General features: G+C 51.2%; 2 protein-coding genes across 2 annotated transcripts in view; one reads left to right on the top strand and one right to left on the bottom strand.

The window, feature by feature from the left end:
- The window catches only part of LOC134566144 (embryonic polyadenylate-binding protein), a 262,979-nt gene that overhangs the window by 148,872 nt on the left and 90,419 nt on the right, over positions 1 to 23,688 (top strand). The window contains exon 6 of the mRNA XM_063425849.1: positions 3,603 to 3,697. Within this exon, the coding sequence (XP_063281919.1) occupies positions 3,603 to 3,697 (95 nt within the window). The remainder of the gene's footprint in view (positions 1 to 3,602; positions 3,698 to 23,688) is intronic.
- On the bottom strand, positions 8,502 to 21,219 carry LOC134615235 (uncharacterized). The gene is given in 8 exon segments (XM_063459723.1): positions 8,502 to 8,585; positions 13,721 to 13,972; positions 14,010 to 14,165; positions 14,355 to 14,444; positions 15,764 to 15,961; positions 15,963 to 16,073; positions 16,773 to 17,024; positions 20,959 to 21,219. Coding segments are annotated over 8 exon segments (1,404 nt in total).

Raw genomic sequence — 23,688 nt, 5'->3', positions numbered from 1 at the left:
AATAACAGTCAGCATAATTCTCATGTTACCAACTATTAAGAGTACAATTTAAATTTTATTGAACAAACCTCCTAATGATAACAGTACAATGCACTGTTCCAAATTATTACGCACCGTAAGTTTCAAAACACTTTATAGGTTGTAAAGAACTGAAAATTTTAATTCTGTTTGCAGCATATTTACTGAAATCAAAAGCCATTTCAATCAAACTTATAACAACATTTTAACAGGTCACGTTACATTTTAACATAGGACCCCTTATTTGATAGCAGCTTCACAAGTCTTGCATCCATTGGACTTGTGAGTTTTTGGACAGTTTCTGCTTGAATTTGTTTGCAAGATGTCAGAATAGCCTCCCAGAGCTGCTGTTTGGATGTAAATTGCCTCCCACCCTCATAGATCTTTTGCTTGAGGATGCTCCAAAGGTTCTCAATAGGAGTGAGGTCTTGGGAGGATTGAGGCCACCCCATGACTTTCTCTCCTTTTATCCCAATAGCAGCCATTGATGCAGAGGTATTCTTTGCATGAGATGGTGCATTATCATGCATGAAGATGATTTTATTACAGAAAGCATAGTTCTTCCTTCTGTACCAGGGAAGAAAGTGGTCAGTCTGAAACTCCACATACTTTGCAGGGTACACCTTCGGGGACCCTAAAGGGGCCGACCAGCTCTCTTCCCATGATTCTGGCCCAAAACATGACTCCACCACCGCCTTGCTGACGTCACAGCCTTGTTGGAACAGGGTAGCTGTACACCAACCATCCACTACTCCATCCATCTGGACCATCCAGGGTTGCACGGCACTCATCAGTGAACAGGACTGTTTGAAAATTAGTCTTCATGTATTTTTCTGCATGTGAGTGTAACGGATCACCTGGCACCCCGACTAGGTACCTCCTTTGAAGGATGCTCCTAGCGCTTACAGAGGGCTCTAAGCGCTTTGCAGACAGCACAACCATCGCAGACCCCACAAACCGCGGCAGCTTGGTTGGGGTCTCGCCATCTACAACCCACCCTGGACCTACGACAAGGCTCCAGGTTCCAGTGGGTGAACCTCTCCTCCAAGAGAGTGAAGCAGGAACAAGCTCTTGAAAGAGCTTAGTAGTGATTAATTAAGGGAGTATGCAGAGCATAGCAATCCCTTGTAGTGATATAGCAATTCCCCCAATAATAGACAGGGCTCTAGATTGAGGGTGAAGAAGAACTGACTGTACTGGCACATACAGCCTCTTTTATTCACATTCTACAAACATAGTACTGCCCGCAGGGTTTTGAAGAACAACCAATCAACACATTACAACACAGCTAACACTCCCATTCATTACATCAGAAATCCTCCCCTCTGCCTGTGATACAACTATCTCAACACAATAGACTAATTTAATTATCACAGGCAGGAAAATACAGTATTATAAAACATATCACAGGGACCCCAAAACATGCAATAACCCCATAACCGGGGGATCTGGGTGAACCACATATCCAAATTCACTCAGATCCGTTCAGTAGTTTGGAAGATACGGTTTAATGCAGATTCCGCAGAAAATATACAGGCTGTATGAAAAATAATTACTGTTAAATGTGTCCCCTTTTCTGTAGTTTAAAACTACTGAACAATGTCTTTGTGCAGTAAAATACCGTCGAGATGGCACTGTGTAGAAAAGTCAAAACAGTGTCTGTGAGTTAAAATGGCCGCCATCCATTGTTCTCACCATGTGCCTCATGTGATACATGAAATGGTGGCCACCAAGTAACTCCACAGTATGTCCCCAGATGGTTCTTAAAGGGCCAGCAGCAGCATAATAAAATACAATAGGCCCAAATCAGTTCCTAAAAGGGCAATACATCTCACATAGGGATATCATAGTCGCAGGGCAGGAGCCTGGCAAACAGGCCACTCCAAAAAACAGTGGCGAGGTCACTTTCGCCACAGTGAGCATTGGTTAGAAGGTTTATGCACAGTTGCAAGACTCTGGAGGACTCTACACCTTAATGTCCGTGGGACTCCATAGGCACCAGCAGCTTCAAATATCTGTTTGCTGCTATGTAATGGTATTTTAGCAGCTGCTCTCATGATCCGATGCATGAATCTGGCAGAAATCTTCCTCAATGTGCCTTTATCTGCACGAACCCGACTGTGCTCTGAATCAGCCACAAATCTCTTAATAGTGCAATGATCACGCTTAAAGGACCACTCTAGGCACCCAGACCACTTCAGCTTAATGAAGTGGTCTGGGTGCAAGGTCCCTCTAGGATTAACCCTTTTTTTTTATAAACATAGCAGTTTCAGAGAAACTGCTATGTTTATAATAGGGTTAATCCAGCCTCCAAATCCTCTAGTGGCTGTCTCATTGACAGGCGCTAGAGGCGCTTGCGTGATTCTCACTGTGAAAATCACAGTGAGAAGACGCCAGCGTCCATAGGAAAGCATGCGCATTCAGCCGAAAGGGAGAATCGGAGGCGGAGAGGCGGAGGAGAGCTCCCCACCCAGCGCTGGAATAAAGGTAAGTTTTAACCCTCTCCTCTCCCCAGAGCCCGGCGGGAGGGGGTCCCTGAGGGTGGGGGCACCCTCAGGGCACTACAGTGCCAGTAAAACGAGTATGTTTTCCTAGCACTATAGTGGTCCTTTAAGTTTTCGTGAAATATCTAATTTTTTCATACCTCGTCCAAGGCATTGAACTATATCACTCTTTTCGGCAGCAGAGAGATCCTTTTTCTTCCCCATATTGCATGAAAATGGTGCTCTGCTCGATAATGTGGAACACCCTCCTAACAATCATTATCACAGGTGTCCGAGATGATTGTTTTCAGTGATCAATAGAGCCCTGAGACACAATGCCATCCATGAGTTAAACTGAAAAACAAAATATTTAATCTTTGTGACACTTAAATAGAATTTGCATAATAATTTGGAACAGGGTGTAAAGCGGTTACCAATGACTGTTTATGATGGGGACCCTGTGTGGCGGCACCTCCCCTTTCTTTCTATTCTCCAGTTATCTATTTATTTCCTTTGTTGGTTTTGTTTTTAATTTTGAGTTTAGAACATATAAAAATGATTAGGACAGTGGGAAGCATGTGTATATGTAAAACAAGCTCTTATGGTGTTTTTGTTTTTGTTTTTTACTTTTGTACTGTTTTATGTTCACTGCAGCATAATAACAAAGTGGCATAATGCATGGTTTGATATGAATTCCCTGGATCAATTCATGTAGAGTATATATTATTATTATGGTTTGCATGCAATCTTATTATAGCAAATAAAGTAATCATGAAGAAAAATACATAGTCTAATTTATAAAGGACATAAGAATGGACAATAAAATGAGTAGATAGGTTCATCCACACACATTGTCTACAGCTCTGAGTTATAGGAGGTTGTGTGTTGGATTTATCTACCTATTGTTCCTGTGTCACTGTGTAATTGTCATTTATTGTAAATTCCCCCTCCCTTTCATAATATTGTGAAGCGTTGCGGAATTAGTTGCCACTATATAAATACCAATAATAAATAATATAATATAGCACCTTACATGTATACCTGTATGTCTTTCCAAAAAAATTGCATATTTGTTTCAAGTAATGTTTGTTTTTTTGTTAGGGAACACACAAAGTGTAAAAGTAATGATTGATGGGCATGGGCGTTCTCGAGGTTTCGGTTTTGTCAATTTTGGAAGTCACGAAGAAGCACAGAAAGTAAGTATTGTCTATGATTAGATATCATTCGCTATAGGAAACCATAAGGAGAAATATACCATAAATGAAAGCTAAAGTTCATTATATATGTTCTCTCTTAATTAATATTCCTTTCTCTCTGTATTTGACGTCTTGTAAATGTTATAAACTAATGTAGGTTTGCGTTCTACGAAGAAGTAAGTAGAAGTATAGATCAGGGTGTTGCAGTGGATGTGATCTATTTGGATTTTGCCAAGGCATTTGATACAGTTCCACACAAAAGATTAGTGTTCAAACTCAAGGAAATCGGTCTCGATGAAAATGCTTGTTCTTGGGTAGAACATTGGCTTAAAAACAGAATACAAAGAGTTGTCGTTAATGGTAAATTTTCAAGCTGGACAGAGGTGGCAAGTGGTGTCCCTCAGGGGTCTGTTCTGGGACCCCTTCTTTTTAACATTTTTATAAATGATCTTGAAGACCGCATTGAAAGTCATGTTTCAGTGTTTGCAGATGACACAAAACTTTGTAAAATAATACAATGTGAGCAAGATATTACTTTGCTGCAGAAGGATTTAGATAGACTGGAGGACTGGGCACTCAAATGGCAGATGAAATTTAATGTTGAAAAATGCAAAGTTATGCACTTCGGCGTAAAGAATACACGAGCAACGTATACCCTTAATGGAAGTGAATTAGGGATAACAACACACGAAAAGGACTTGGGAATTGTTATAGACAACAAACTATGCAACAATGTGCAATGTCAATCAGCAGTGGCCAAGGCCAGTAAGGTATTGTCATGCATGAAAAAGGGCATTCATTCTCGGGACGAGAATATCATTTTGCCTCTTTATAAATCACTGGTAAGACCACATATTGAATATGCTGTGCAATTTTGGGCACCTGTTCTAAAGAAGGATATCATGGCACTAGAAAAAGTGCAGAGGCGGGCTACAAAATTAATAAAAGGAATGGAACAGATCAGCTATGAAGAAAGGTTAACAAATTTAAACCTATTTAGTTTAGAAAAACGTTGCCTGAGAGGGGATATGATAACATTATACAAATATATTCGGGGCCAATACAAACCATTGTGTGGAAATCTATTCACAAACCGGACTTTACATAGGACACGAGGCCATGCGTTTAGACTGGAAGAAAGAAGATTTTGTCTAAGGCAAAGGAAAGGTTTTTTTTACTGTAAGAACAATCAGGATGTGGAATTCTCTGCCTGAAGAAGTGGTTTTATCAGAGTCCAAACAGATGTTCAAACAGCTACTAGATGCATACTTGCAAAGACAGAATATTCAAGGATATAATCTTTCAATGTAGGGTAATAACTGCTTGATCCAAGGATAATAGCATCTATAGACAAGTATATAGATATAAAAAATTCCGCTACAATAAGTGATATATAAGTGACAAAATATATACTTATCTCAGTATTTCAAAATAAAACAGCCTCCCAGGTCATCACCCAGATCGGATAACCTTTACACAGCAAAATATAGAACAACAGGGATATTCGGGATACGGCTGAAAGATCTATAATTGAAACATAAAAGTGTACATAGTGTAAATCTACATAGAGTAATTAGTAAGTGATCATGAAATGCACTCACGAGATGTAGATGAAAAGATTGCGTTTCAAAGGTGCCTCCCCCGGTAGTGATGGGGGGCTGATGCCTTTCTCCACTTGCTCCCTGGAAGTCCTGTTTTTCTCATCTACTATCGGGAGCAAGTGGAGAAAGGCATCAGCCCCCCATCACTACCGGGGGAGGCACCTTTGAAACGCGATCTTTTCATCTACATCTCGTGAGTGCATTTCATGATCACTTACTAATTACTCTATGTAGATTTACACTATGTACACTTTTATGATCCAAGGATAAATCTGACTGCCATTCTGGGGTCAAGAAGGAATTTGTTGTCCTAGCTTGTTGCAAAATTGTGCTTCAAACTGTTTTTTTTTTTTTGTCTTTTGGATCAACAGCAAAAAACAAATGTGAGGAAGGCTGAACTTGATGGACGCAAGTCTCTTTTCAGCTATCTAACTATGTAACTATGTAAGGTTGCGATGTTCAGACAGCAGAATTGATGACATAGCATTAACACCGCAAATCTCCCCCTCTCCCGGTATCTGCAACGGCCGGTTGGGAGATGTACAATCTTCCTGCGCTGCTCAGCCGGGAGTATACATCGAGTAGTGAGTGCAGAACTGCCTGACTGCCTACCAGAGCCACCAAAAATACCACTGGACAACCTGGGAATGAAGAATATACCACTCCTTACTGCAGAAAGGAGAGGTAAACAGGAGTGGGACTCATATAAATAAAATAGAATCAGCACTTCTTTTCCCACTTCCTGGGACCACGGTGGGAAGTTGGTATAGGGGACTTGCCTTCTGCAGGTCCTAGTGCCCTGAGTGTAGCACGAGTGCATCTAATGATGTGCTTGCGCTACATCTTTTTGGGGTGGATGTCCCCAAAAGCGAAACACCAGGGAACAAAGTTAGGATGGAGGGACAGGACCCATATTATTGTCCTGCTGTAATATGGATGTTTAGGAGGCATCCATACACAATCTCACCCCACACTCAAAAAGTAACATTTTACACTCCCCCTCACACCAGGACACCCTCACTGTCACAATCACCCAGCTACAAGGTATGACCTTCATACACCCCCAGACAGTAATCCTCATATTTAGTCACTCCTTACCCTGTAAACACCATGCACACTTTAACCCCTTAAGGACCAAACTTCTGGAATAAAAGGGAATCTGACATGTCACACATGTCATGTGTCCTTAAGGGGTTAAGATCACAAGCAGCCTACCATACACACAACACATTGCAGGGAGCACTCTGCACACATACGCTCCCAGAGAGGGATACATCTGCTCAGCAAGACACAAATGGGTTTCAAGCACAGTCATGAATATACATATACAAATATATACTCACAGATGCACAAGGATACTTTCTGCCAGATACACTTTCTCGGGCACATACAAGCTACACAATGCCAGACACAAACACAAGGCGGGTATCCGTGTACATTGAGCGACACATTGCCATACACACTGTGATTGTGTGTGTGTGTCTTGGCTGCAATGTGAGAGCAAAATGGTATGGACAATGGCATGGTATTGTGGCAACATATACAATATACATGTGTCTATACACTGATTAGCCACAACCTTAAAACCACTGACAGGGGAAGTGAAGAACATGGATTACATTGTTAAAATAACACGTCGAGAGTGGGATATATTTGGCAACAGGCAGCAAGTGAACAGTCATTTCTTTAATTTCATGTGTTGGAAACTGAAAAAAATGGGCAAGCCAAAAGATCTTCTGAGTGACTTTGACAAGGGCCAGATAGTAATGACTAGACGACTAGATTAGAGCATTTCCAAAATGGAAAGTATTGTGGGCTGTTCCCAGTATGCAGTGGTTAGTACCTACATAAGGTGGTGTAGTCGAGCTCCCATACCTACGATAGGTATCTCCGCTGTTTAGTCCTCATAGCTGAAATAAGCAGTAATATACCCCAAGACCTTTCCCCCAGTAACTGGATGACATACAGTTCTGGGAGTTAACTGATTTTACTAGACATGGCACACATATTTTAAAACCCCCAACATACTCATTTACATACAATGGTGCATAGAGTACTATAGTACAAGGAAGGGTGGAGTCGGACAATAGCAAGGGCTGATGGGAGATATGGGAGGGACAAAGCAACTAGTTTTAACTGGTCTGACTGTCCCTGGGACAACGCCCTGCTGGTGAAACAATGGCACCGGAAAAAGGGAAGAGGCTCAGACGAGCAATACATTTAACATACCATGCACCAATAATGGGCACAGGGTGACCAAAATACAAAAGGAATCTAGGGACCCACACCTAGTTGGTTCGGTAAATGAACGGGGGGTGTTATGGACAGCCGAACAAAAGGGAATAAAAGTGTAGCCAGAGCATCACTTCTGCTACAAGTGATGAAAGGAAAAACAGATGTTATGGCCATGTGCGGCCAAGGCTGATTGATCGAAGGGTAGCCTGTCGGTTCAGCTCACACAGCCGCTACGGTAGCTCAAATTTCTGAAAAACCTAAAGGGACAGTATAGGCACCCAGTCCCCTTCAGCTCATTGAAGTGGTCTGGGTGCATATTCCCAGGTTCCTTAACCCTGCAAAGGTAATTATTGCAGTTTTTAATAAACTGCAATATTTGCTTTTGTGGGTAAACTCCACCTCTAGTGGTTGTCTACCAGACTGCCACTAGAGGGACTTTCAGATCCTTAGGCGTCTTTTGGTTCCCTAATTGAAGCTGATAATCCTCACGCTATGTGTGAGGAAATCCAGCGACACATGAAACCCCAGTAAAAGCACTGTATAATGGTACATCGGTGCTGGACAACTTTGTTTTAGTGGCAGTAGTTTTGCTTTAAGGCTTGCCATGATGGCAAGGTGTTGGAACACTCAGTACATCACAGTTTGGGACTGTGTTGCTACTGACCGGTCTAAGTGCCCATGATGACCCATGTCTGCTGCAGAAAACTCTTTCAATGGGGATCTGTGTGTCAGAACTGGATCATGGAGCAATGGAAGAAGGGTGACTGGTCTGATGAATCACGTTTTCTTTTAGATCAGGTGGATGGCTGTGTTCGTGTGAATAATTTATTTGGGGAAAATGTCAGCAGGATGCACTACAGGAAGAAGGTAGGCCAGCGTGGTTAGTGTTATGCTCTGGGCAATATTCTACTGGGAAACCTTGGGTCCTGGCATTAATGTGTGTTGTTGCTTTGACACGTTCCACCTACCTAAAGATTATTGCAGATCACAAACACCCCTTCGTAATGGTGATGTTCCTTGATGGCAGTGGCTTCTTTCAGCACCATGCCACACTGCAAAATTGTTAAGGAATAGTTTGAGAAACATGGCAAAAAGTTCAGGGTGTTGCCTCCAAAATCCTCAGATTTCAAACTGATTGTGCATCTTTGGGATGTGCTGGATCCACAAATCCAATTCATAGAGGCCCCACCTGGCAACTGCAGGTTTTAAAGGATCTGCTGTTAATGTCTTGTTGCGAGATATCACTGGACACATTCAGAGGTCTCGTGGAGCCCATGCCTCAGTGCATCAAAGCTGGGACCTACACATCATTAGGTGGTTTTAATGTTGTGGCTGATCAGTGTACAGGTACTCCTTACTTACCAACTGTGTTCCGTTCCTACGACCTGGTCGTTGAACGAATTAGTCGATAAGTGAGGATTTAAGGGATTCCCTGATCTGCTGCGTTTGTCTATGTTCGGGGAGATTTACCGAACATAGACAAACGCACCAGAGCAGGGAATCCCTTTAACCCCTTAAGGACACATGACATGTTTGACATGTCATGATTCCCTTTTATTCCAGAAGTTTGGTCCTTAAGGGGTTAATCTATGTTCAGGCAATTTTCCCCAAACATAGATTAGAGGGATTCCCTGCTCTGTTGTGTTAGTCTATTTTCGGGGAAATGTCCCAAACATAGACGAACACAGCAGATCAGGGAATCCCTCTAATTCCAACGACGGCTTGCATTTATTACCCTGCGAGAGAGATGGTCGTAAGTGCGAGCCGTCATAAAACAGGTAGGTGGCAAAACAAGGACCACCTGCATATACAATATGCACAACTACCGTATATACTCGAGTATAAGCAGAGTTTTTTTAGCACATTTTTTGTGCTAAAAAACCCCAACTCGGCTTATACTCGAGTCAGAGTCTGTATTATGGCAATTTGCATTGCCATAATACAGACTGGGGGGAGAGGGGGGCTGGCAGAGCTGTACTTACCTTTCCTGCAGCTCCTGTCAGCTCTCTCCTCCTCCGCGCCGTCCGTTCAGCACCTCGGTCAGCTCCCAGTGTAAGTCTCGTGAGAGCCGCGGCTCTCGCGAGACTTACACTGGGACTTGACAGAGGGAGCTGCACAGACCGCGCGGAGGAGGAGAGAGCTGACAGGAGCTGCAGGAAAGGTAAGTACAGCTCTGCCAGCCCCCCTCTCCCCCCCACTGAACTACCAATGACACTGGACCACCAGGGAAGGAGCCCCCTCCCTGCTATGTATCAAGCAGGGAGGGGGGACGAAAAAAAAATAGAAAAAAAAATATTAATAATTAAATAATAAATAATAATGCAAAAAAATAATAATATAAAATAATAATAATAATAATTAATAATATATTAAATGCCCACCCCCACCAACACATACACAAACACACACTGCATCACACACACTCACACTTCATTCATATACACACACTGCACTCACACACACTCACACTTCATTCATATACACACACTGCACTCATACACACACTGCACTCATACACACACTGCACTCATACACACACTGCACTCATACACACACTGCACTCATACACACACTGCACTCATACACACACTGCACTCATACACACACTGCACTCATACACACACTGCACTCATACACACACTGCACTCATACACACACTGCACTCATACACACACTGCACTCATACACACACTGCACTCATACACACACTGCACTCATACACACACTGCACTCATACACACACTGCACTCATACACACACTGCATCACCCACTCACACTTCATTCATACACACACTGCACTCACACACACTGCACTCACACACACACTGCACTCACACACACACTGCACTCACACACACACTGCACTCACACACACACTGCACTCACACACACACTGCACTCACACACACACTGCACTCACACACACACTGCACTCACACACACACTGCACTCACACACACACTGCACTCACACACACACTGCACTCACACACACACTGCACTCACACTGCACTCACACACACACTGCACTCACACACACACTGCACTCACACACACACTGCACACACACACTGCACACACACACTGCACTCACACACACACTGCACTCACACACACACTGCACTCACACACACACACTGCACTCACACACACACACTGCACTCACACACACACACTGCACTCACACACACACACTGCACTCACACACACACACTGCACTCACACACACACACTGCACTCACACACACACACTGCACTCACACACACACACTGCACTCACACACACACACTGCACTCATATACACACACACACACACACTGCACTCATATACACACACACACACACTGCATTCATATACACACACACACACACACACACTCACACTGCATTCATTATATACACACACTGCACTCATACGCACACACACACTGCACTCATACGCACACACACACTGCACTCATACACACACACACACTGCACTCATACACACACTCTGCATTCATTATATACACACACTGTAAATAAATATTCAATTAATATAATTTTTTTAGGATCTAATTTTATTTAGAAATTTACCAGTAGCTGCTGCATTTCCCACCCTAGTCTTATACTCAAGTCAATAAGTTTTCCCAGTTTTTTGGGGTAAAATTAGGGGCCTCGGCTTATATTCGGGTCGGCTTATACTCGAGTATATACGGTAAGTACTGATAATGTATATGTGAGAGGATTATAGGCTATGTGGAGTGGAAAAGTCCTTGTTACATATTGATAAATGCTACAACAATAGTTTCTTATATATGGAACATTATTTTATTTTTTTAATGTTTCATTTTTTATTTGAGATGTAACAGCATAATATTGCACAGTAACAAGCTTTGCATGGTAGTCGCATGCAGTATATGTACAGTGTGAGTTCAGAGAGAAAAATATTAACCAGTCACATAGGCATTCAAACGGTACATCAAAATGTCATTGGTACGTTGTTACAATAAGGCACTTTTTAACGACATTTGGGGTGGACAGTTGTTTTCCAACAAGTGATGCCCTACACTGACACTCGGGTTATGGGAGTTAATTCCACTACAGGTCATCTCAAGTTTCGGGGATTGCTAACCGAGCGGAAGTCCATATTTTGTTTGGTGGGGAGGTTATGAACTTTGGGGGCGGGGGGGGGGGGGTTGAGATGCTCTTTGTTACACATCCTTCACAGGTTAGGTTTTGTCAACAGATGTTGTCCCTTTCCTACCATTTGGACCAAGTACGCTCATAGTGCGCTAGGGTTCCACTGATCGTGTGTGACATTTTCTCATATTGTTGAGTAAGACTCACTTTTGCGAGCACCGACTTTATGTCCGGTGCCAGGGTGGATTTCCACAAAGCAGCTATACATTGCTTTGCTGCTTGTGTGATGTGGGTGATTAGTGTTGCTTCGTATACTGTGAAACCCTGTGGTAGCATGTGGAGGAGTTAGTGTTCCAGGGTAAGTGGCAGGTTCTTCCCTACGTTGGATACTATCAGGTCTCGGATTTTTGGCCAGTATTGGGTGAGTGCTGGGTAGAACCAGAATATGTGGCTTAGAGTGCCTTCGTGTTGGCTACATCGCCAACATTTCTCCTGAGTCCCCGGGTGTATTTAAGCCAACCTTTGGGGTGTAAAGTGCCACCTTAGCCATACCTTATAGGCTGCTTCCTCGTGGTCTAGACAGCGGGGTAGGTCCTTTTACTAGTGCCATGGCCCTAATCCACCTGCATGGCTCAATTATACAATTTAGCTCCATTTCCCATTTCAGCATGTAAGACTGTTTTGCCGGTCTGTCCATGTCTAGTAAGAGGTGGTAGCATTGGGAGAGTGTTTTTTGGGGGGGGTTTGTGACCCAGGCATAACATATCAAAGTGGTTTTGGGGTAGAGAGTGTTGTCACTTTTTTGACATCCCCAACTATGTGCTTTACACGAAGGTATGTGAATGTTTCTCTGTTAGGGAGGAGGTAATTTCGTTGTAAGTCGGGGAATGGTAGCAGCCCTTCTGTTCCCAGGAGGTGTGATATTTTGGTCACCCCCCTTTCTGTCCAGCCGTGCAGGGGTAGGTCGTGAGTGTGGCGTTGAAGACTAGTCAGTGGGGCGAAGCAGGGGAGGGCTGGCAGCCTTTGGCCTGGGGGGCAAATCCAGTCAAGTGGCCCATTGCACCAAGAGGAGAGTAAAAACACCTTTCCCATGTGATTGAAAGGGGGGGCGGGGGGAGCAGTCACCTAAACAGACACTCAATGACAAGCACACACACACTTGCTGATTTTACGCACACTAAAAAACACAAGCTCACTGACAGGCACACGCACACACTCACTGACAGGCACACAGACACACAGAAAGACTCACTGTTACAGGCATACTGACTCAGACAGACATACTGACACACACACACACACACACACACACACAGGCATACTGGCTGACATACACACACACACAGAGACATACTTGCACGTTCACACAGACATACTGGCGCACACACACAGACACACAGACATACTGACACACACATACACCCAATCTTTACACTTTTAAAACCAGTAGACAGCGGCTGAGTAAAGGGACAGGGCTGTAGTGGGGGGACAGGGGCTGTAGTGGAGGGTATAAACTGTAATTGGGGGGTTTAGGAAAGGTAGGGGGGATAGGGGCTTAAGTAGGTTGATGGCTACAATTTGGGAAAAGGGTTGTGGTGTGGGTGATATGGGTTGCAATTGGGGGAAGAGGAGCTGTAGTGGGGATGTTATGGGGCTGTAGTGGGAGGCATGGGGCTGAGAAAGGGGGCAGGAGCTGAGAGGGGGGGAAAAGAGCAGGGAAAAGGGTGGGACAGAGCCTTACTAAGGGACCAGAGCCTGACTAAGGGACAGGGGATAGCTGAGGGGGGGGAAGGGGCTGAGGAGGGGGGGAAGGGGCTGAGGAGGGGGGGAAGGGGCTGAGGAGGGGGGGAAGGGGCTGAGGAGGGGGGGAAGGGGCTGAGGAGGGGGGGAAGGGGCTGAGGAGGGGGGGAAGGGGCTGAGGAGGGGGGGAAGGGGCTGAGGAGGGGGGGAAGGGGCTGAGGAGGGGGGGAAGGGGCTGAGGAGGGGGGGAAGGGGCTGAGGAGGGGGGGAAGGGGCTGAGGAGGGGGGAAGGGGGCTGAGGGGGGGGGAAGGGGGCTGGGGGGGAAGAAGGGGGCTGAGGGGGGGGGGAAGGGGGCTGGGGGGGGAAGGGGGCTGAGGGGGGGGGGAGGGGGCTGAGGGGGGGGGGGAAGGGGGCTGGGAAGGGGGCTGAGGGGGGGGGGAGGGGGCTGAGGGGGGGGGGGAAGGGGGCTGGGAAGGGGGCTGAGGGGGGGGGGAGGGGGCTGAGGGGGGGGGGGAAGGGGGCTGGGAAGGGGGCTGAGGGGGGGGGAAGGGGGCTGAGGGGGGGGGGGGAGGGGGCTGAGGGGGGGGGAGGGGGCTGAGGGGTGAAGGGGGCTGAGGGGGGGGGGGAAGGGGGCTGAGGGGGGGGGGGAGGGGGCTGAGGGGGGGGGAGGGGGCTGAGGGGTGAAGGGGGCTGAGGGGGGGGAAGGGGGCTGAGGGGGGGGAAGGGGGCTGAGGGGGGGGGAGGGGGCTGAGGAGGGGGGGGAGGGGGCTGAGGAGGGGGGGGGAAGGGGGCTGAGGAGGGGGAAGGGGGCTGAGGAGGGGGAAGGGGGCTGAGGGGGGGGGGGAAGGGGGCTGAGGGGGGGGGGGAAGGGGGCTGAGGGGGGGGGGGAAGGGGGCTGAGGGGGGGGGAAGGGGGCTGGGGGGGGAAGAAGGGGGCTGAGGGGGGGGGGAAGGGGGCTGGGGGGGAAGGGGGCTGAGGGGGGGGGGGAGGGGGCTGAGGGGGGGGGGAAGGGGGCTGGGGGGGGAAGGGGGCTGAGGGGGGGGGGGGAGGGGGCTGAGGGGGGGGGAAGGGGGCTGGGGGGGGAAGGGGGCTGAGGGGGGGGGGGAAGGGGGCTGAGGGGGGGGAAGGGGGCTGGGGGGGGAAGGGGGCTGAGGGGGGGGGGGAAGGGGGCTGAGGGGGGGGGAAGGGGGCTGGGGGGGGAAGAAGGGGGCTGAGGGGGGGGGGAAGGGGGCTGGGGGGGGAAGGGGGCTGAGGGGGGGGGGAGGGGGCTGAGGGGGGGGGGGAGGGGGCTGAGGGGGGGGGGAAGGGGGCTGGGGGGGGAAGGGGGCTGAGGGGGGGGGGGGAGGGGGCTGAGGGGGGGGGAAAGGGGGCTGGGGGGGGAAGGGGGCTGAGGGGGGGGGGGAAGGGGGCTGGGAAGGGGGCTGAGGGGGGGGGGAAGGGGGCTGAGGGGGGGGGGGGGGAGGGGGCTGAGGGGGGGGGGAGGGGGCTGAGGGGGGGGGGAGGGGGCTGAGGGGTGAAGGGGGCTGAGGGGGGGGAAGGGGGCTGAGGGGGGGGAAGGGGGCTGAGGGGGGGGGAGGGGGCTGAGGAGGGGGGGGGAAGGGGGCTGAGGAGGGGGAAGGGGGCTGAGGGGGGGGGGAAGGGGGCTGAGGGGGGGGGGAAGGGGGCTGAGGGGGGGGGAAGGGGGCTGAGGGGGGGGGGAAGGGGGCTGAGGGGGGAAGGGGGCTGGGGGGGGAAGGGGGCTGAGGGGGGGGGGGAAGGGGGCTGAGGGGGGGGGGGGGGAAGGGGGCTGAGGAGGGGGGGGGGAAGGGGGCTGAGGAGGGGGGGGGAAGGGGGCTGAGGAGGGGGGGGGAGGGGGCTGGGGGGGGGGAAGGGGGCTGAGGGGGGGGGAAGGGGGCTGAGGGGGGGGGAAGGGGGCTGAGGGGGGGGGGGAGGGGGCTGAGGGGGGGGAAGGGGGCTGAGGGGGGGGGGGAAGGGGATTGAGGGGGGGGAAGGGGGCTGAGGGGGGGGGGGGGAAGGGGGCTGAGGGGGGGGGGGAAGGGGGCTGAGGGGGGGGGGGGGGAAGGGGGCTGAGGGGGGGGGAAGGGGGCTGAGGGGGGGGGAAGGGGGCTAAGGGGGGGGAAGGGGGCTAAGGGGGGGGAAGGGGGCTAAGGGGGGGGAAGGGGGCTAAGGGGGGGAAGGGGGCTAAGGGGGGGGAAGGGGGCAAGGGGGGGGAAGGGGGCTGAGGGGGGGAAGGGGGCTGAGGAGGGGGGGGAAGGGGGCTGAGGGGGGGGAAGGGGGCTGAGGGGGGGAAGGGGGCTGAGGAGGGGGGGGAAGGGGGCTGAGGGGGGGGAAGGGGGCTGAGGGGGGGGAAGGGGGCTGAGGGGGGGAGGGGGCGGAGGGGGGGGGGAGGGGGCGGAGGGGGGGGAAGGGGGCTGAGGGGGGGAGGGGGCGGAGGGGGGGGGAGGGGGCGGAGGGGGGGGGGGAGGGGGCTGAGGAGGGGGGGGAGGGGGCTGAGGAGGGGGGGAAGGGGGCTGAGGAGGGGGGGGAGGGGGCTGAGGAGGGGGAGGGGGCTGAGGAGGGGGGGGAAGGGGGCTGAGGAGGGGGGGGAGGGGGCTGAGGGGGGGGGAAGGGGGCTGAGGAGGGGGGGGGAGGGGGCTGAGGGGGGGGGAAGGGGGCTGAGGAGGGGGGGGGAGGGGGCTGAGGAGGGGGGGGGAGGGGGCTGAGGAGGGGGGGGGAGGGGGCTGAGGAGGGGGGGGGGGAAGGGGCTGAGGAGGGGGGGGAAGGGGGCTGAGGGGGGGGGAGGGGGCTGAGGAGGGGGCTGGGGGGGGAGGGGGCTGAGGGGGGGGGGAGGGGGCTGAGGAGGGGGGGGGAAGGGGGCTGAGGGGGGGGGGAAGGGGGCTGAGGGGGGGGGAAGGGGGCTGAGGGGGGGGGGGAAGGGGGCTGAGGGGGGGGAAGGGGGCTGGGGGGGAAGAAGGGGGCTGAGGGGGGGGGAAGGGGGCTGGGGGGGGAAGGGGGCTGAGGGGGGGGGGGGGAGGGGGCTGAGGGGGGGGGGGAAGGGGGCTGGGAAGGGGGCTGAGGGGGGGGGGAAGGGGGCTGAGGGGGGGGGGGGAGGGGGCTGAGGGGGGGGGGAGGGGGCTGAGGGGTGAAGGGGGCTGAGGGGGGGGGGGGAGGGGGCTGAGGGGGGGGGGAGGGGGCTGAGGGGTGAAGGGGGCTGAGGGGGGGGAAGGGGGCTGAGGGGGGGGGAGGGGGCTGAGGAGGGGGGGGGAAGGGGGCTGAGGAGGGGGAAGGGGGCTGAGGAGGGGGAAGGGGGCTGAGGGGGGGGAAGGGGGCTGAGGGGGGGGGGGAAGGGGGCTGAGGGGGGGGGGGGAAGGGGGCTGAGGGGGGGGGGAAGGGGGCTGGGGGGGGAAGAAGGGGGCTGAGGGGGGGGGGAAGGGGGCTGGGGGGGGAAGGGGGCTGAGGGGGGGGGGGAGGGGGCTGAGGGGGGGGGGAAGGGGGCTGGGGGGGGAAGGGGGCTGAGGGGGGGGGGGGAAGGGGGCTGAGGGGGGGGGGGGGAGGGGGCTGAGGGGGGGGGGAAGGGGGCTGGGAAGGGGGCTGAGGGGGGGGGGAAGGGGGCTGAGGGGGGGGGGGGAGGGGGCTGAGGGGGGGGGGAGGGGGCTGAGGGGTGAAGGGGGCTGAGGGGGGGGAAGGGGGCTGAGGGGGGGGAAGGGGGCTGAGGGGGGGGGAGGGGGCTGAGGAGGGGGGGGGAAGGAGGAGGGGGAAGGGGGCTGAGGGGGGGGAAGGGGGCTGAGGGGGGGGGGGAAGGGGGCTGAGGGGGGGGGAAGGGGGCTGGGGGGGGAAGAAGGGGGCTGGGGGGGGAAGAAGGGGGCTGAGGGGGGGGGGAAGGGGGCTGGGGGGGGAAGGGGGCTGAGGGGGGGGGGGGGAGGGGGCTGAGGGGGGGGGGAAGGGGGCTGGGGGGGGAAGGGGGCTGAGGGGGGGGGGGGAGGGGGCTGAGGGGGGGGGGAAGGGGGCTGGGAAGGGGGCTGAGGGGGGGGGGGGGAGGGGGCTGAGGGGGGGGGAAGGGGGCTGGGAAGGGGGCTGAGGGGGGGGGAAGGGGGCTGAGGGGGGGGGGGGGAGGGGGCTGAGGGGGGGGGGAGGGGGCTGAGGGGGGGGGGAGGGGGCTGAGGGGTGAAGGGGGCTGAGGGGGGGGGAGGGGGCTGAGGAGGGGGGGGAAGGGGGCTGAGGGGGGGGGGAAGGGGGCTGAGGGGGGAAGGGGGCTGGGGGGGGAAGGGGGCTGGGGGGGGAAGGGGGCTGAGGGGGGGGGGGAAGGGGGCTGAGGGGGGGGGGGGGAAGGGGGCTGAGGAGGGGGGGGGAAGGGGGCTGAGGAGGGGGGGGGAGGGGGCTGAGGAGGGGGGGGGAGGGGGCTGGGGGGGGAAGGGGGCTGGGGGGGGGGAAGGGGGCTGAGGGGGGGGGGGAAGGGGGCTGAGGGGGGGGGGGAAGGGGGCTGAGGGGGGGGGGGGGGAAGGGGGCTGAGGGGGGGGGAAGGGGGCTGAGGGGGGGGGGGGGAAGGGGGCTGAGGGGGGGGGGGGAAGGGGGCTGAGGGGGGGGGAAGGGGGGGGAGGGGGCTGGGGGGGGAAGGGGGCTGGGGGGGGGAAGGGGGCTGAGGGGGGGGGAAGGGGGCTGAGGGGGGGGGGGGGGGGAAGGGGGCTGAGGAGGGGGGGGGGGGAGGGAGCCCCCTTCCCCCCCCCCCCCTCCTCAGCCCCCTTGCCCTATGTTTGTTATTAATTTCCCGTGGTTGGTCTTGTAGTAGGTGTAGAAGGGTTGGGAGAGAGTCAGAGGGTAAGAAAGAGGATGTTGTCGGCAAACACTGCTATTTTTTGTGGGCCTATTGGGGAGGGGAGACCAGTGATACCAGGGTCTGCCTTAATCTTGTGGATTAGGGGCTCGAGCGCAACGATGAAAATGAGGGGTGAGAGTGGGCAGCCCTGCCGTGTACAGTTTGTCAGAGCGAAGCGTCTGGAGGTGAATCCGGAGCTCATGACTGTAGCTTGAGGGGAGGAATATAGGGACAGGAGTCCAGTCAGGAAATTGGATGGGAAGTTAAACCTGCGGAGAAGCTCAGAAGCCTACCGTCAGAGCTTTTGTTCGCCTCTTCACATTGGAAATGCCCGTCATAGTGAAACAGTATACTAACTCCTCTTGTCTTGTTGGGTGCTAGGGCATGATATGCTAAGGGATAGGAGATAACCGGAGAGCTTGGGGGGTTCTTAACCGAGAAATGGGTTTCCTGTATACACGCTACAGAGGCATGCAGGGTCCTTAGTTGAGACATGGCCAGCCTACGTTTTTGCGGGGTATTTAGTCCATGAGCATTTAGGGATACCAAGTGAAATCTGTTAGGGGGGGTCATTGCGGTAAGTGTAGGGTGCCCCTAGGGTGTGTCTGAGTGGTCACAAGTTTCCCCCTTGCATTTCCGTAGTTTGACTGAGGGAGATTTTCAGTGGGTTTCCCAGTTCTTAGATTGTGGTATGGAGGGAGCATCTCAAGGGGGAGGGGGGTCTGGGGCATGGGATACAACCTAAATTACAACAGTAACTAGAAAAGCTACAATTTCTGGGGAAATTGTGTGAAGTGTTCTTGCCTCCACCCGTAGTCTACAACTGGAGTGGGCGGAGTAACTGTTATTTATTTATATAGCACATTTAATTGCAACGTTGTTGCCCAAAGTGCTTCACAGTTACATTAAAACATACATTTATAAAAACATTAGCAGGTGTACAAAAGGCCCTGTCTAGGACATCACTTGCTGCTCCAGCCTGGCACAGGTCAGAGTATTTTAACGGTTCCCATATTCACGGTCGTATTTTAAAAACTATACATCCTACAGCGAAGAGCTTTATATTGTGAGAATCACAAGACCCAGACCTACATTTTTTTTTTTATTCTTTATTTTTGCATGTGCATAAAATTTACAGACAGGCGTGCAGAGCCACGACAGCAGCAATGAGTGGCATGTTGATACAGCACACATTTTTTTTTTTTTTTAAACATGAAACATCAAGTTTTGTTACATTCTAGACATGCATAATATATTTAGTGAGTTATCATTGAATTGACAAGCTAGGTCCACAACATTATTGTCATATTAGTAGGATTAGGTAGTCGCTTTGAAACAATAGTATTATGTGAGAAACAGACATGTTGTCAAACATTTATAACTAGCCAATAGCTTAGCCAAGACATTTATACAGAGAAGGTAAGGTAGAGTATTGCAAGATAAGGTAAGATACGAAAAGGTACCACCAGGCAGAGCACGGCACATTGGGCCATCAGAGTGGTAAATACCGCTATGTGTTTCAGGTATGGCTGAGGCATTACGAACGGTTATGTCCCTGTAGCAGTGAGTGCCGCCAGAGTGTCCCCTAATGAGGCTGTCAGCGGTGAGTTCAGCGGTTTGTGCCTTCATTGATTTCTTGTGTGGGGAGGAAAGACCGCCGGCGTTACTTGCGTTGTCCATGCTGTTGAGATGGTTCCTCTTCATAGGCATGGGGTTATACCCCGCAGGCACCCAAAGTCCACTAGGTTCCGGCAGCCCGCCCCCGGTTATAGTATCCAAGGGTCGCTTTGGTCGTGTTACCCAGTCGTGGGGTGCGTATCGTTGTGTAGACCACAGCGTCCAAGTGTGGGTAGCTATGTAGCTGAGCTGTTGTAAGGGGAGTGCTTTCGTGGTTTCGGCTCCCTGGCTTGTAGGGTCTGCTTCCGTGCGACCTGTGGGGTGTTTGCACCACGTTCGGCCATTTTGTGGAGGCCGCGTGGTAGTTAGACTGTTGGCGCCAAGTCGCCCAGGATTGCCTTAAGGATCTTTGTCTGCCCAGTGGGGACCGGGATAACCCCCACCGGTCCAAAGGGGGGGGGGTGTAACGGGGCCGGGAGGACTCCAGTCGTGTTTTTGTTCACCTTAGGCAGGATGGAGAGCGAGGCAGCGGCCGTCTGCTCCTCTCCCCTCCCGGGTAGGCCTCAGTCCCCAAGCCCCAGAGCATCTCACCAGGACCCAGATCCACCCATTTTCAGGTGCTCTAGCTGCACCGGGACACTCCAGGAACTTGTGCCTTGGTTTTCCAGGGTGTTTCAGGCTGATTTTAGTGGGTTTTTGCCCTATAATAGCTGAATTCCCCAGGAGCCGTGGTGAGTTGCAGCCTGCTAGCATGGCCGCCCGGCCCCGCCCCCCCAGACCTACATTTTACTATACACTACATGCATAGTTTGTCTCTGAAGTATTAAAAATGAAGACACCGTCGTAGTTTAGAAATTGCATTTCAAATTTGAGCTGGCTACAGTGGAGTTTCAATGAATATCAATGAACGGCGTGAGTTGCAAACAAATGGTCATATTGTGAAAACTATCAGGACTATGGCTTAGCCGTTTTGATATAAGATTTGTGTAGGTGGGCTTGAAAATGAGGGAGTGGTGGCAGTTTAGAAATCATGTCCTGATTTTTCAGGTTTTGCCAGCTCCCACTCTAGTTTTGAATATTTTGCCATTCATTCCTATGCTTGGCAGAGTTCATCAGTTTTTTTTCTTCTAGGGTGTTTACTCGCGACCCTACCTTGAGTAGGTCTTTGCGCATGTCTGAGACCGCGGTTTGAAAGTCGGTTCTCATAGATGTGCTCAGCTCTTGGAGCATAGACGCCAGTCTCTTTTCCGACACCGAGGTGTCACCTGTGGAGGTTTGCCTCGAATCATTGTCGGAACCCGCATCAGAGTTGTGTGTAGGTGAGTGGGAGCCGCCATCTTGTTCGGATCGCTGCCGGTCTCTCCTTCCTTGTCGGAAGAAATCCGATGCTCTTTGGGCTTTAGGAGGTGCCATGGTGGGGTTGGAAGGGTTCCCCTTGTCTCGGGTGCCTTTTCAGGGTGGTATAGGTCTGCTTGTCGCTTGTTATGTCGCTTTTTAGGCCGACACGATCACGGAGCTCTCACAGCATGCGACTGCTCGGTCAGACCGGAAGACCCGCTCCCATTATTTATTATTTTGAATTTCCTGACCATATCCATGGCAGCACAACACCCTTCGTATCCCTGATTAGACAGGGACCTAACTTTTTGTTCCTGCCCTATCTCTATAGAACAGACTGTCATTTTTTGACCAGTAACATTTTTCTTTTTGGCTTACCGAAGGGTAGTTACCCTCTGCCCCAAGGCAGAGAATCCCCTGTAGTGACCATTGGAGAATTTGCAGTAATACTTTGGGTAGAAAGTATATTTTGTCTTTTTTTTTTTTATTTGAATTTACCTGGTTGATCCTGCTGTCATTTCTCCTTACTGCATTTTCTAGCAGTAATGTGGTTTTTGACCATGTCCTCCCACCTTTGAGGAGGCAGATATTCATTATTCTTTCCTCCTGTTCCACATGTTTTATTTTCATCTCCCCTGGTCCTGTGGTTTCTAGTGAAATTTGTGTCATTTTCACCACCTTAACGTTTTTCTTGTACTAGCGGACTCCTGAGGTTGCCATCTTTCCGATGTCAGAGTTGCGTCAATATGCATGTGCGAATCGGATGTTCGCGTCATGTCCTTTTCAGGCATGCACAATAGGTCTTTCATTCCTAATTACTATGTCATCGGACGTTGTGGTGCCCTTTTAACCCCTTAAGGACCAAACTTCTGGAATAAAAGGGAATCATGACGTGTCTCACACGTCATGTGTCCTTAACCCCTTAAGGACCAAACTTTTGGAATAAAAGGGAATCATGACATGTCACACATGTCATGTGTCCTTAAGGGGTTAAGGGGTTAAAGGGACACATTTTATTTTATTTCGATCTAGGAGTTTTTCTTTTCCTGGATAGTTTCATTCTATTTAGTGCCAGAATTTTGATCCTTCATTTCTTTGATAAATTGGTAAGTTTTAAATGTATATTGCACTTAAAGGCATATTACCCTTTTTACTCTTTTGTTGGGACTCTATTCTTAAGACAGTTCATTTAATTTATCTCCTTTTCTGTCAGGATTTCATTCATTCTGATTCTGATTCATCTGCTTCCAACAAAAGGTCACACTCTAGGTAAGCCATGCTGTTTTTATTTATTTACTTTTCATCGCTTGTGTGCTGCTGTTCTCATACAAAGAGAGCATTTTGTTTCATGATTGTTCTATGGGAGAAATCTTCTGGATCATCTACAGGAATGTCCCCGAGAAAGATCCAATGCAAGGCCTGTGATGAAAGAGCATTAAAGAGGAAGCATCTCTGTGCAGAATGTTTTAAAGCAGCAGCAGGCCCATCTGCCTCTTCTCCACACGTTATACCCAAATAGCCATTTCTCAAGGTTTCAAGGAGGATGGTAAAGCCAGAAAATGACCAAGGTATTCTGATCCATGTGTATATTCAGGAGTCATCATTAGATTAATCTGTGTAAATGGATGCATGCAGAAAAATTGTCTCTTCAGAGGATATTAAACCTGCTCCTGATTCACTGGTTCTGATTTGTGTGGATTACTTAATCTCAAATGTATAAATCTGTGAGCACGAGCAAATAGTAAGAAGAGACTTCTATTTAAAGCTGCTAATTTTCAGAGTGGCTTGTATGACCCTATTAAGGACCTTATTCACAAGGAATGGTATAAGACAGAGAAAAGGCTGGCAGTACAAGGTAGAATTTCTCATCATTACCCCTTTGATAATACTGATGCTTGTTCTTGGGACTCGACTCCTTAGGTGGATGCCGCTCTGGTAAGGCTGGCTAATTGCTCCACCTTACCTGTGGACAATGCAGGTTCTCTTAGACTCTTAGAAACAAAAGAATGGACCTGGCAGTTGGCACAGGCTTTTATCCTCGGTTTCTTAAAATATGAATGGCAAATTTGGCAGGTAATATAAGAGATGATAAAAGTTCGTATTCCATTATTGACAGCTTGCAAGCCTTAGCCAGGAATATGGCTCTCTACATTTCCACTAGGATGTCTCTCTAGCTTAGGTCTTGGTCTTTGGATGCCTCTTCCAAAAACAGCCTCTGCTCTTTTTTTTTTTTTTCATGGGGATATGCATTTTGGCAAGAACCTGGATGAGTCCATCAAGAGAGCAGCAGAGTGGAGGAAAGCTTTTCGGTCTCAAGATGGTAGGGCCCATGAGGACATTTTGAGCCAAAATATAATTTGCCTACTCCTTTTAAAACAGATTTTATAGACCTATGAGAGAATATAAAACATCCAAGCTCTGGAGAGGTGGACAATCTTCAGAGGTTTAAATTTCAGAGACTACAAAGAATTCCAGATCCTTATGACTGGTTTATTTCCCAGCCTGGCGGGGCAGGGCCACAACTGGTTCTGTTCCAAAAGACAT

This window comes from Pelobates fuscus, chromosome 6 (assembly GCF_036172605.1).
Source record: "Pelobates fuscus isolate aPelFus1 chromosome 6, aPelFus1.pri, whole genome shotgun sequence".
Taxonomy (NCBI): Eukaryota; Metazoa; Chordata; class Amphibia; order Anura; family Pelobatidae; genus Pelobates; species Pelobates fuscus.
Note: the sequence above shows the minus strand (reverse complement) of the source record. Positions and strands in the feature narration are given on the sequence as shown.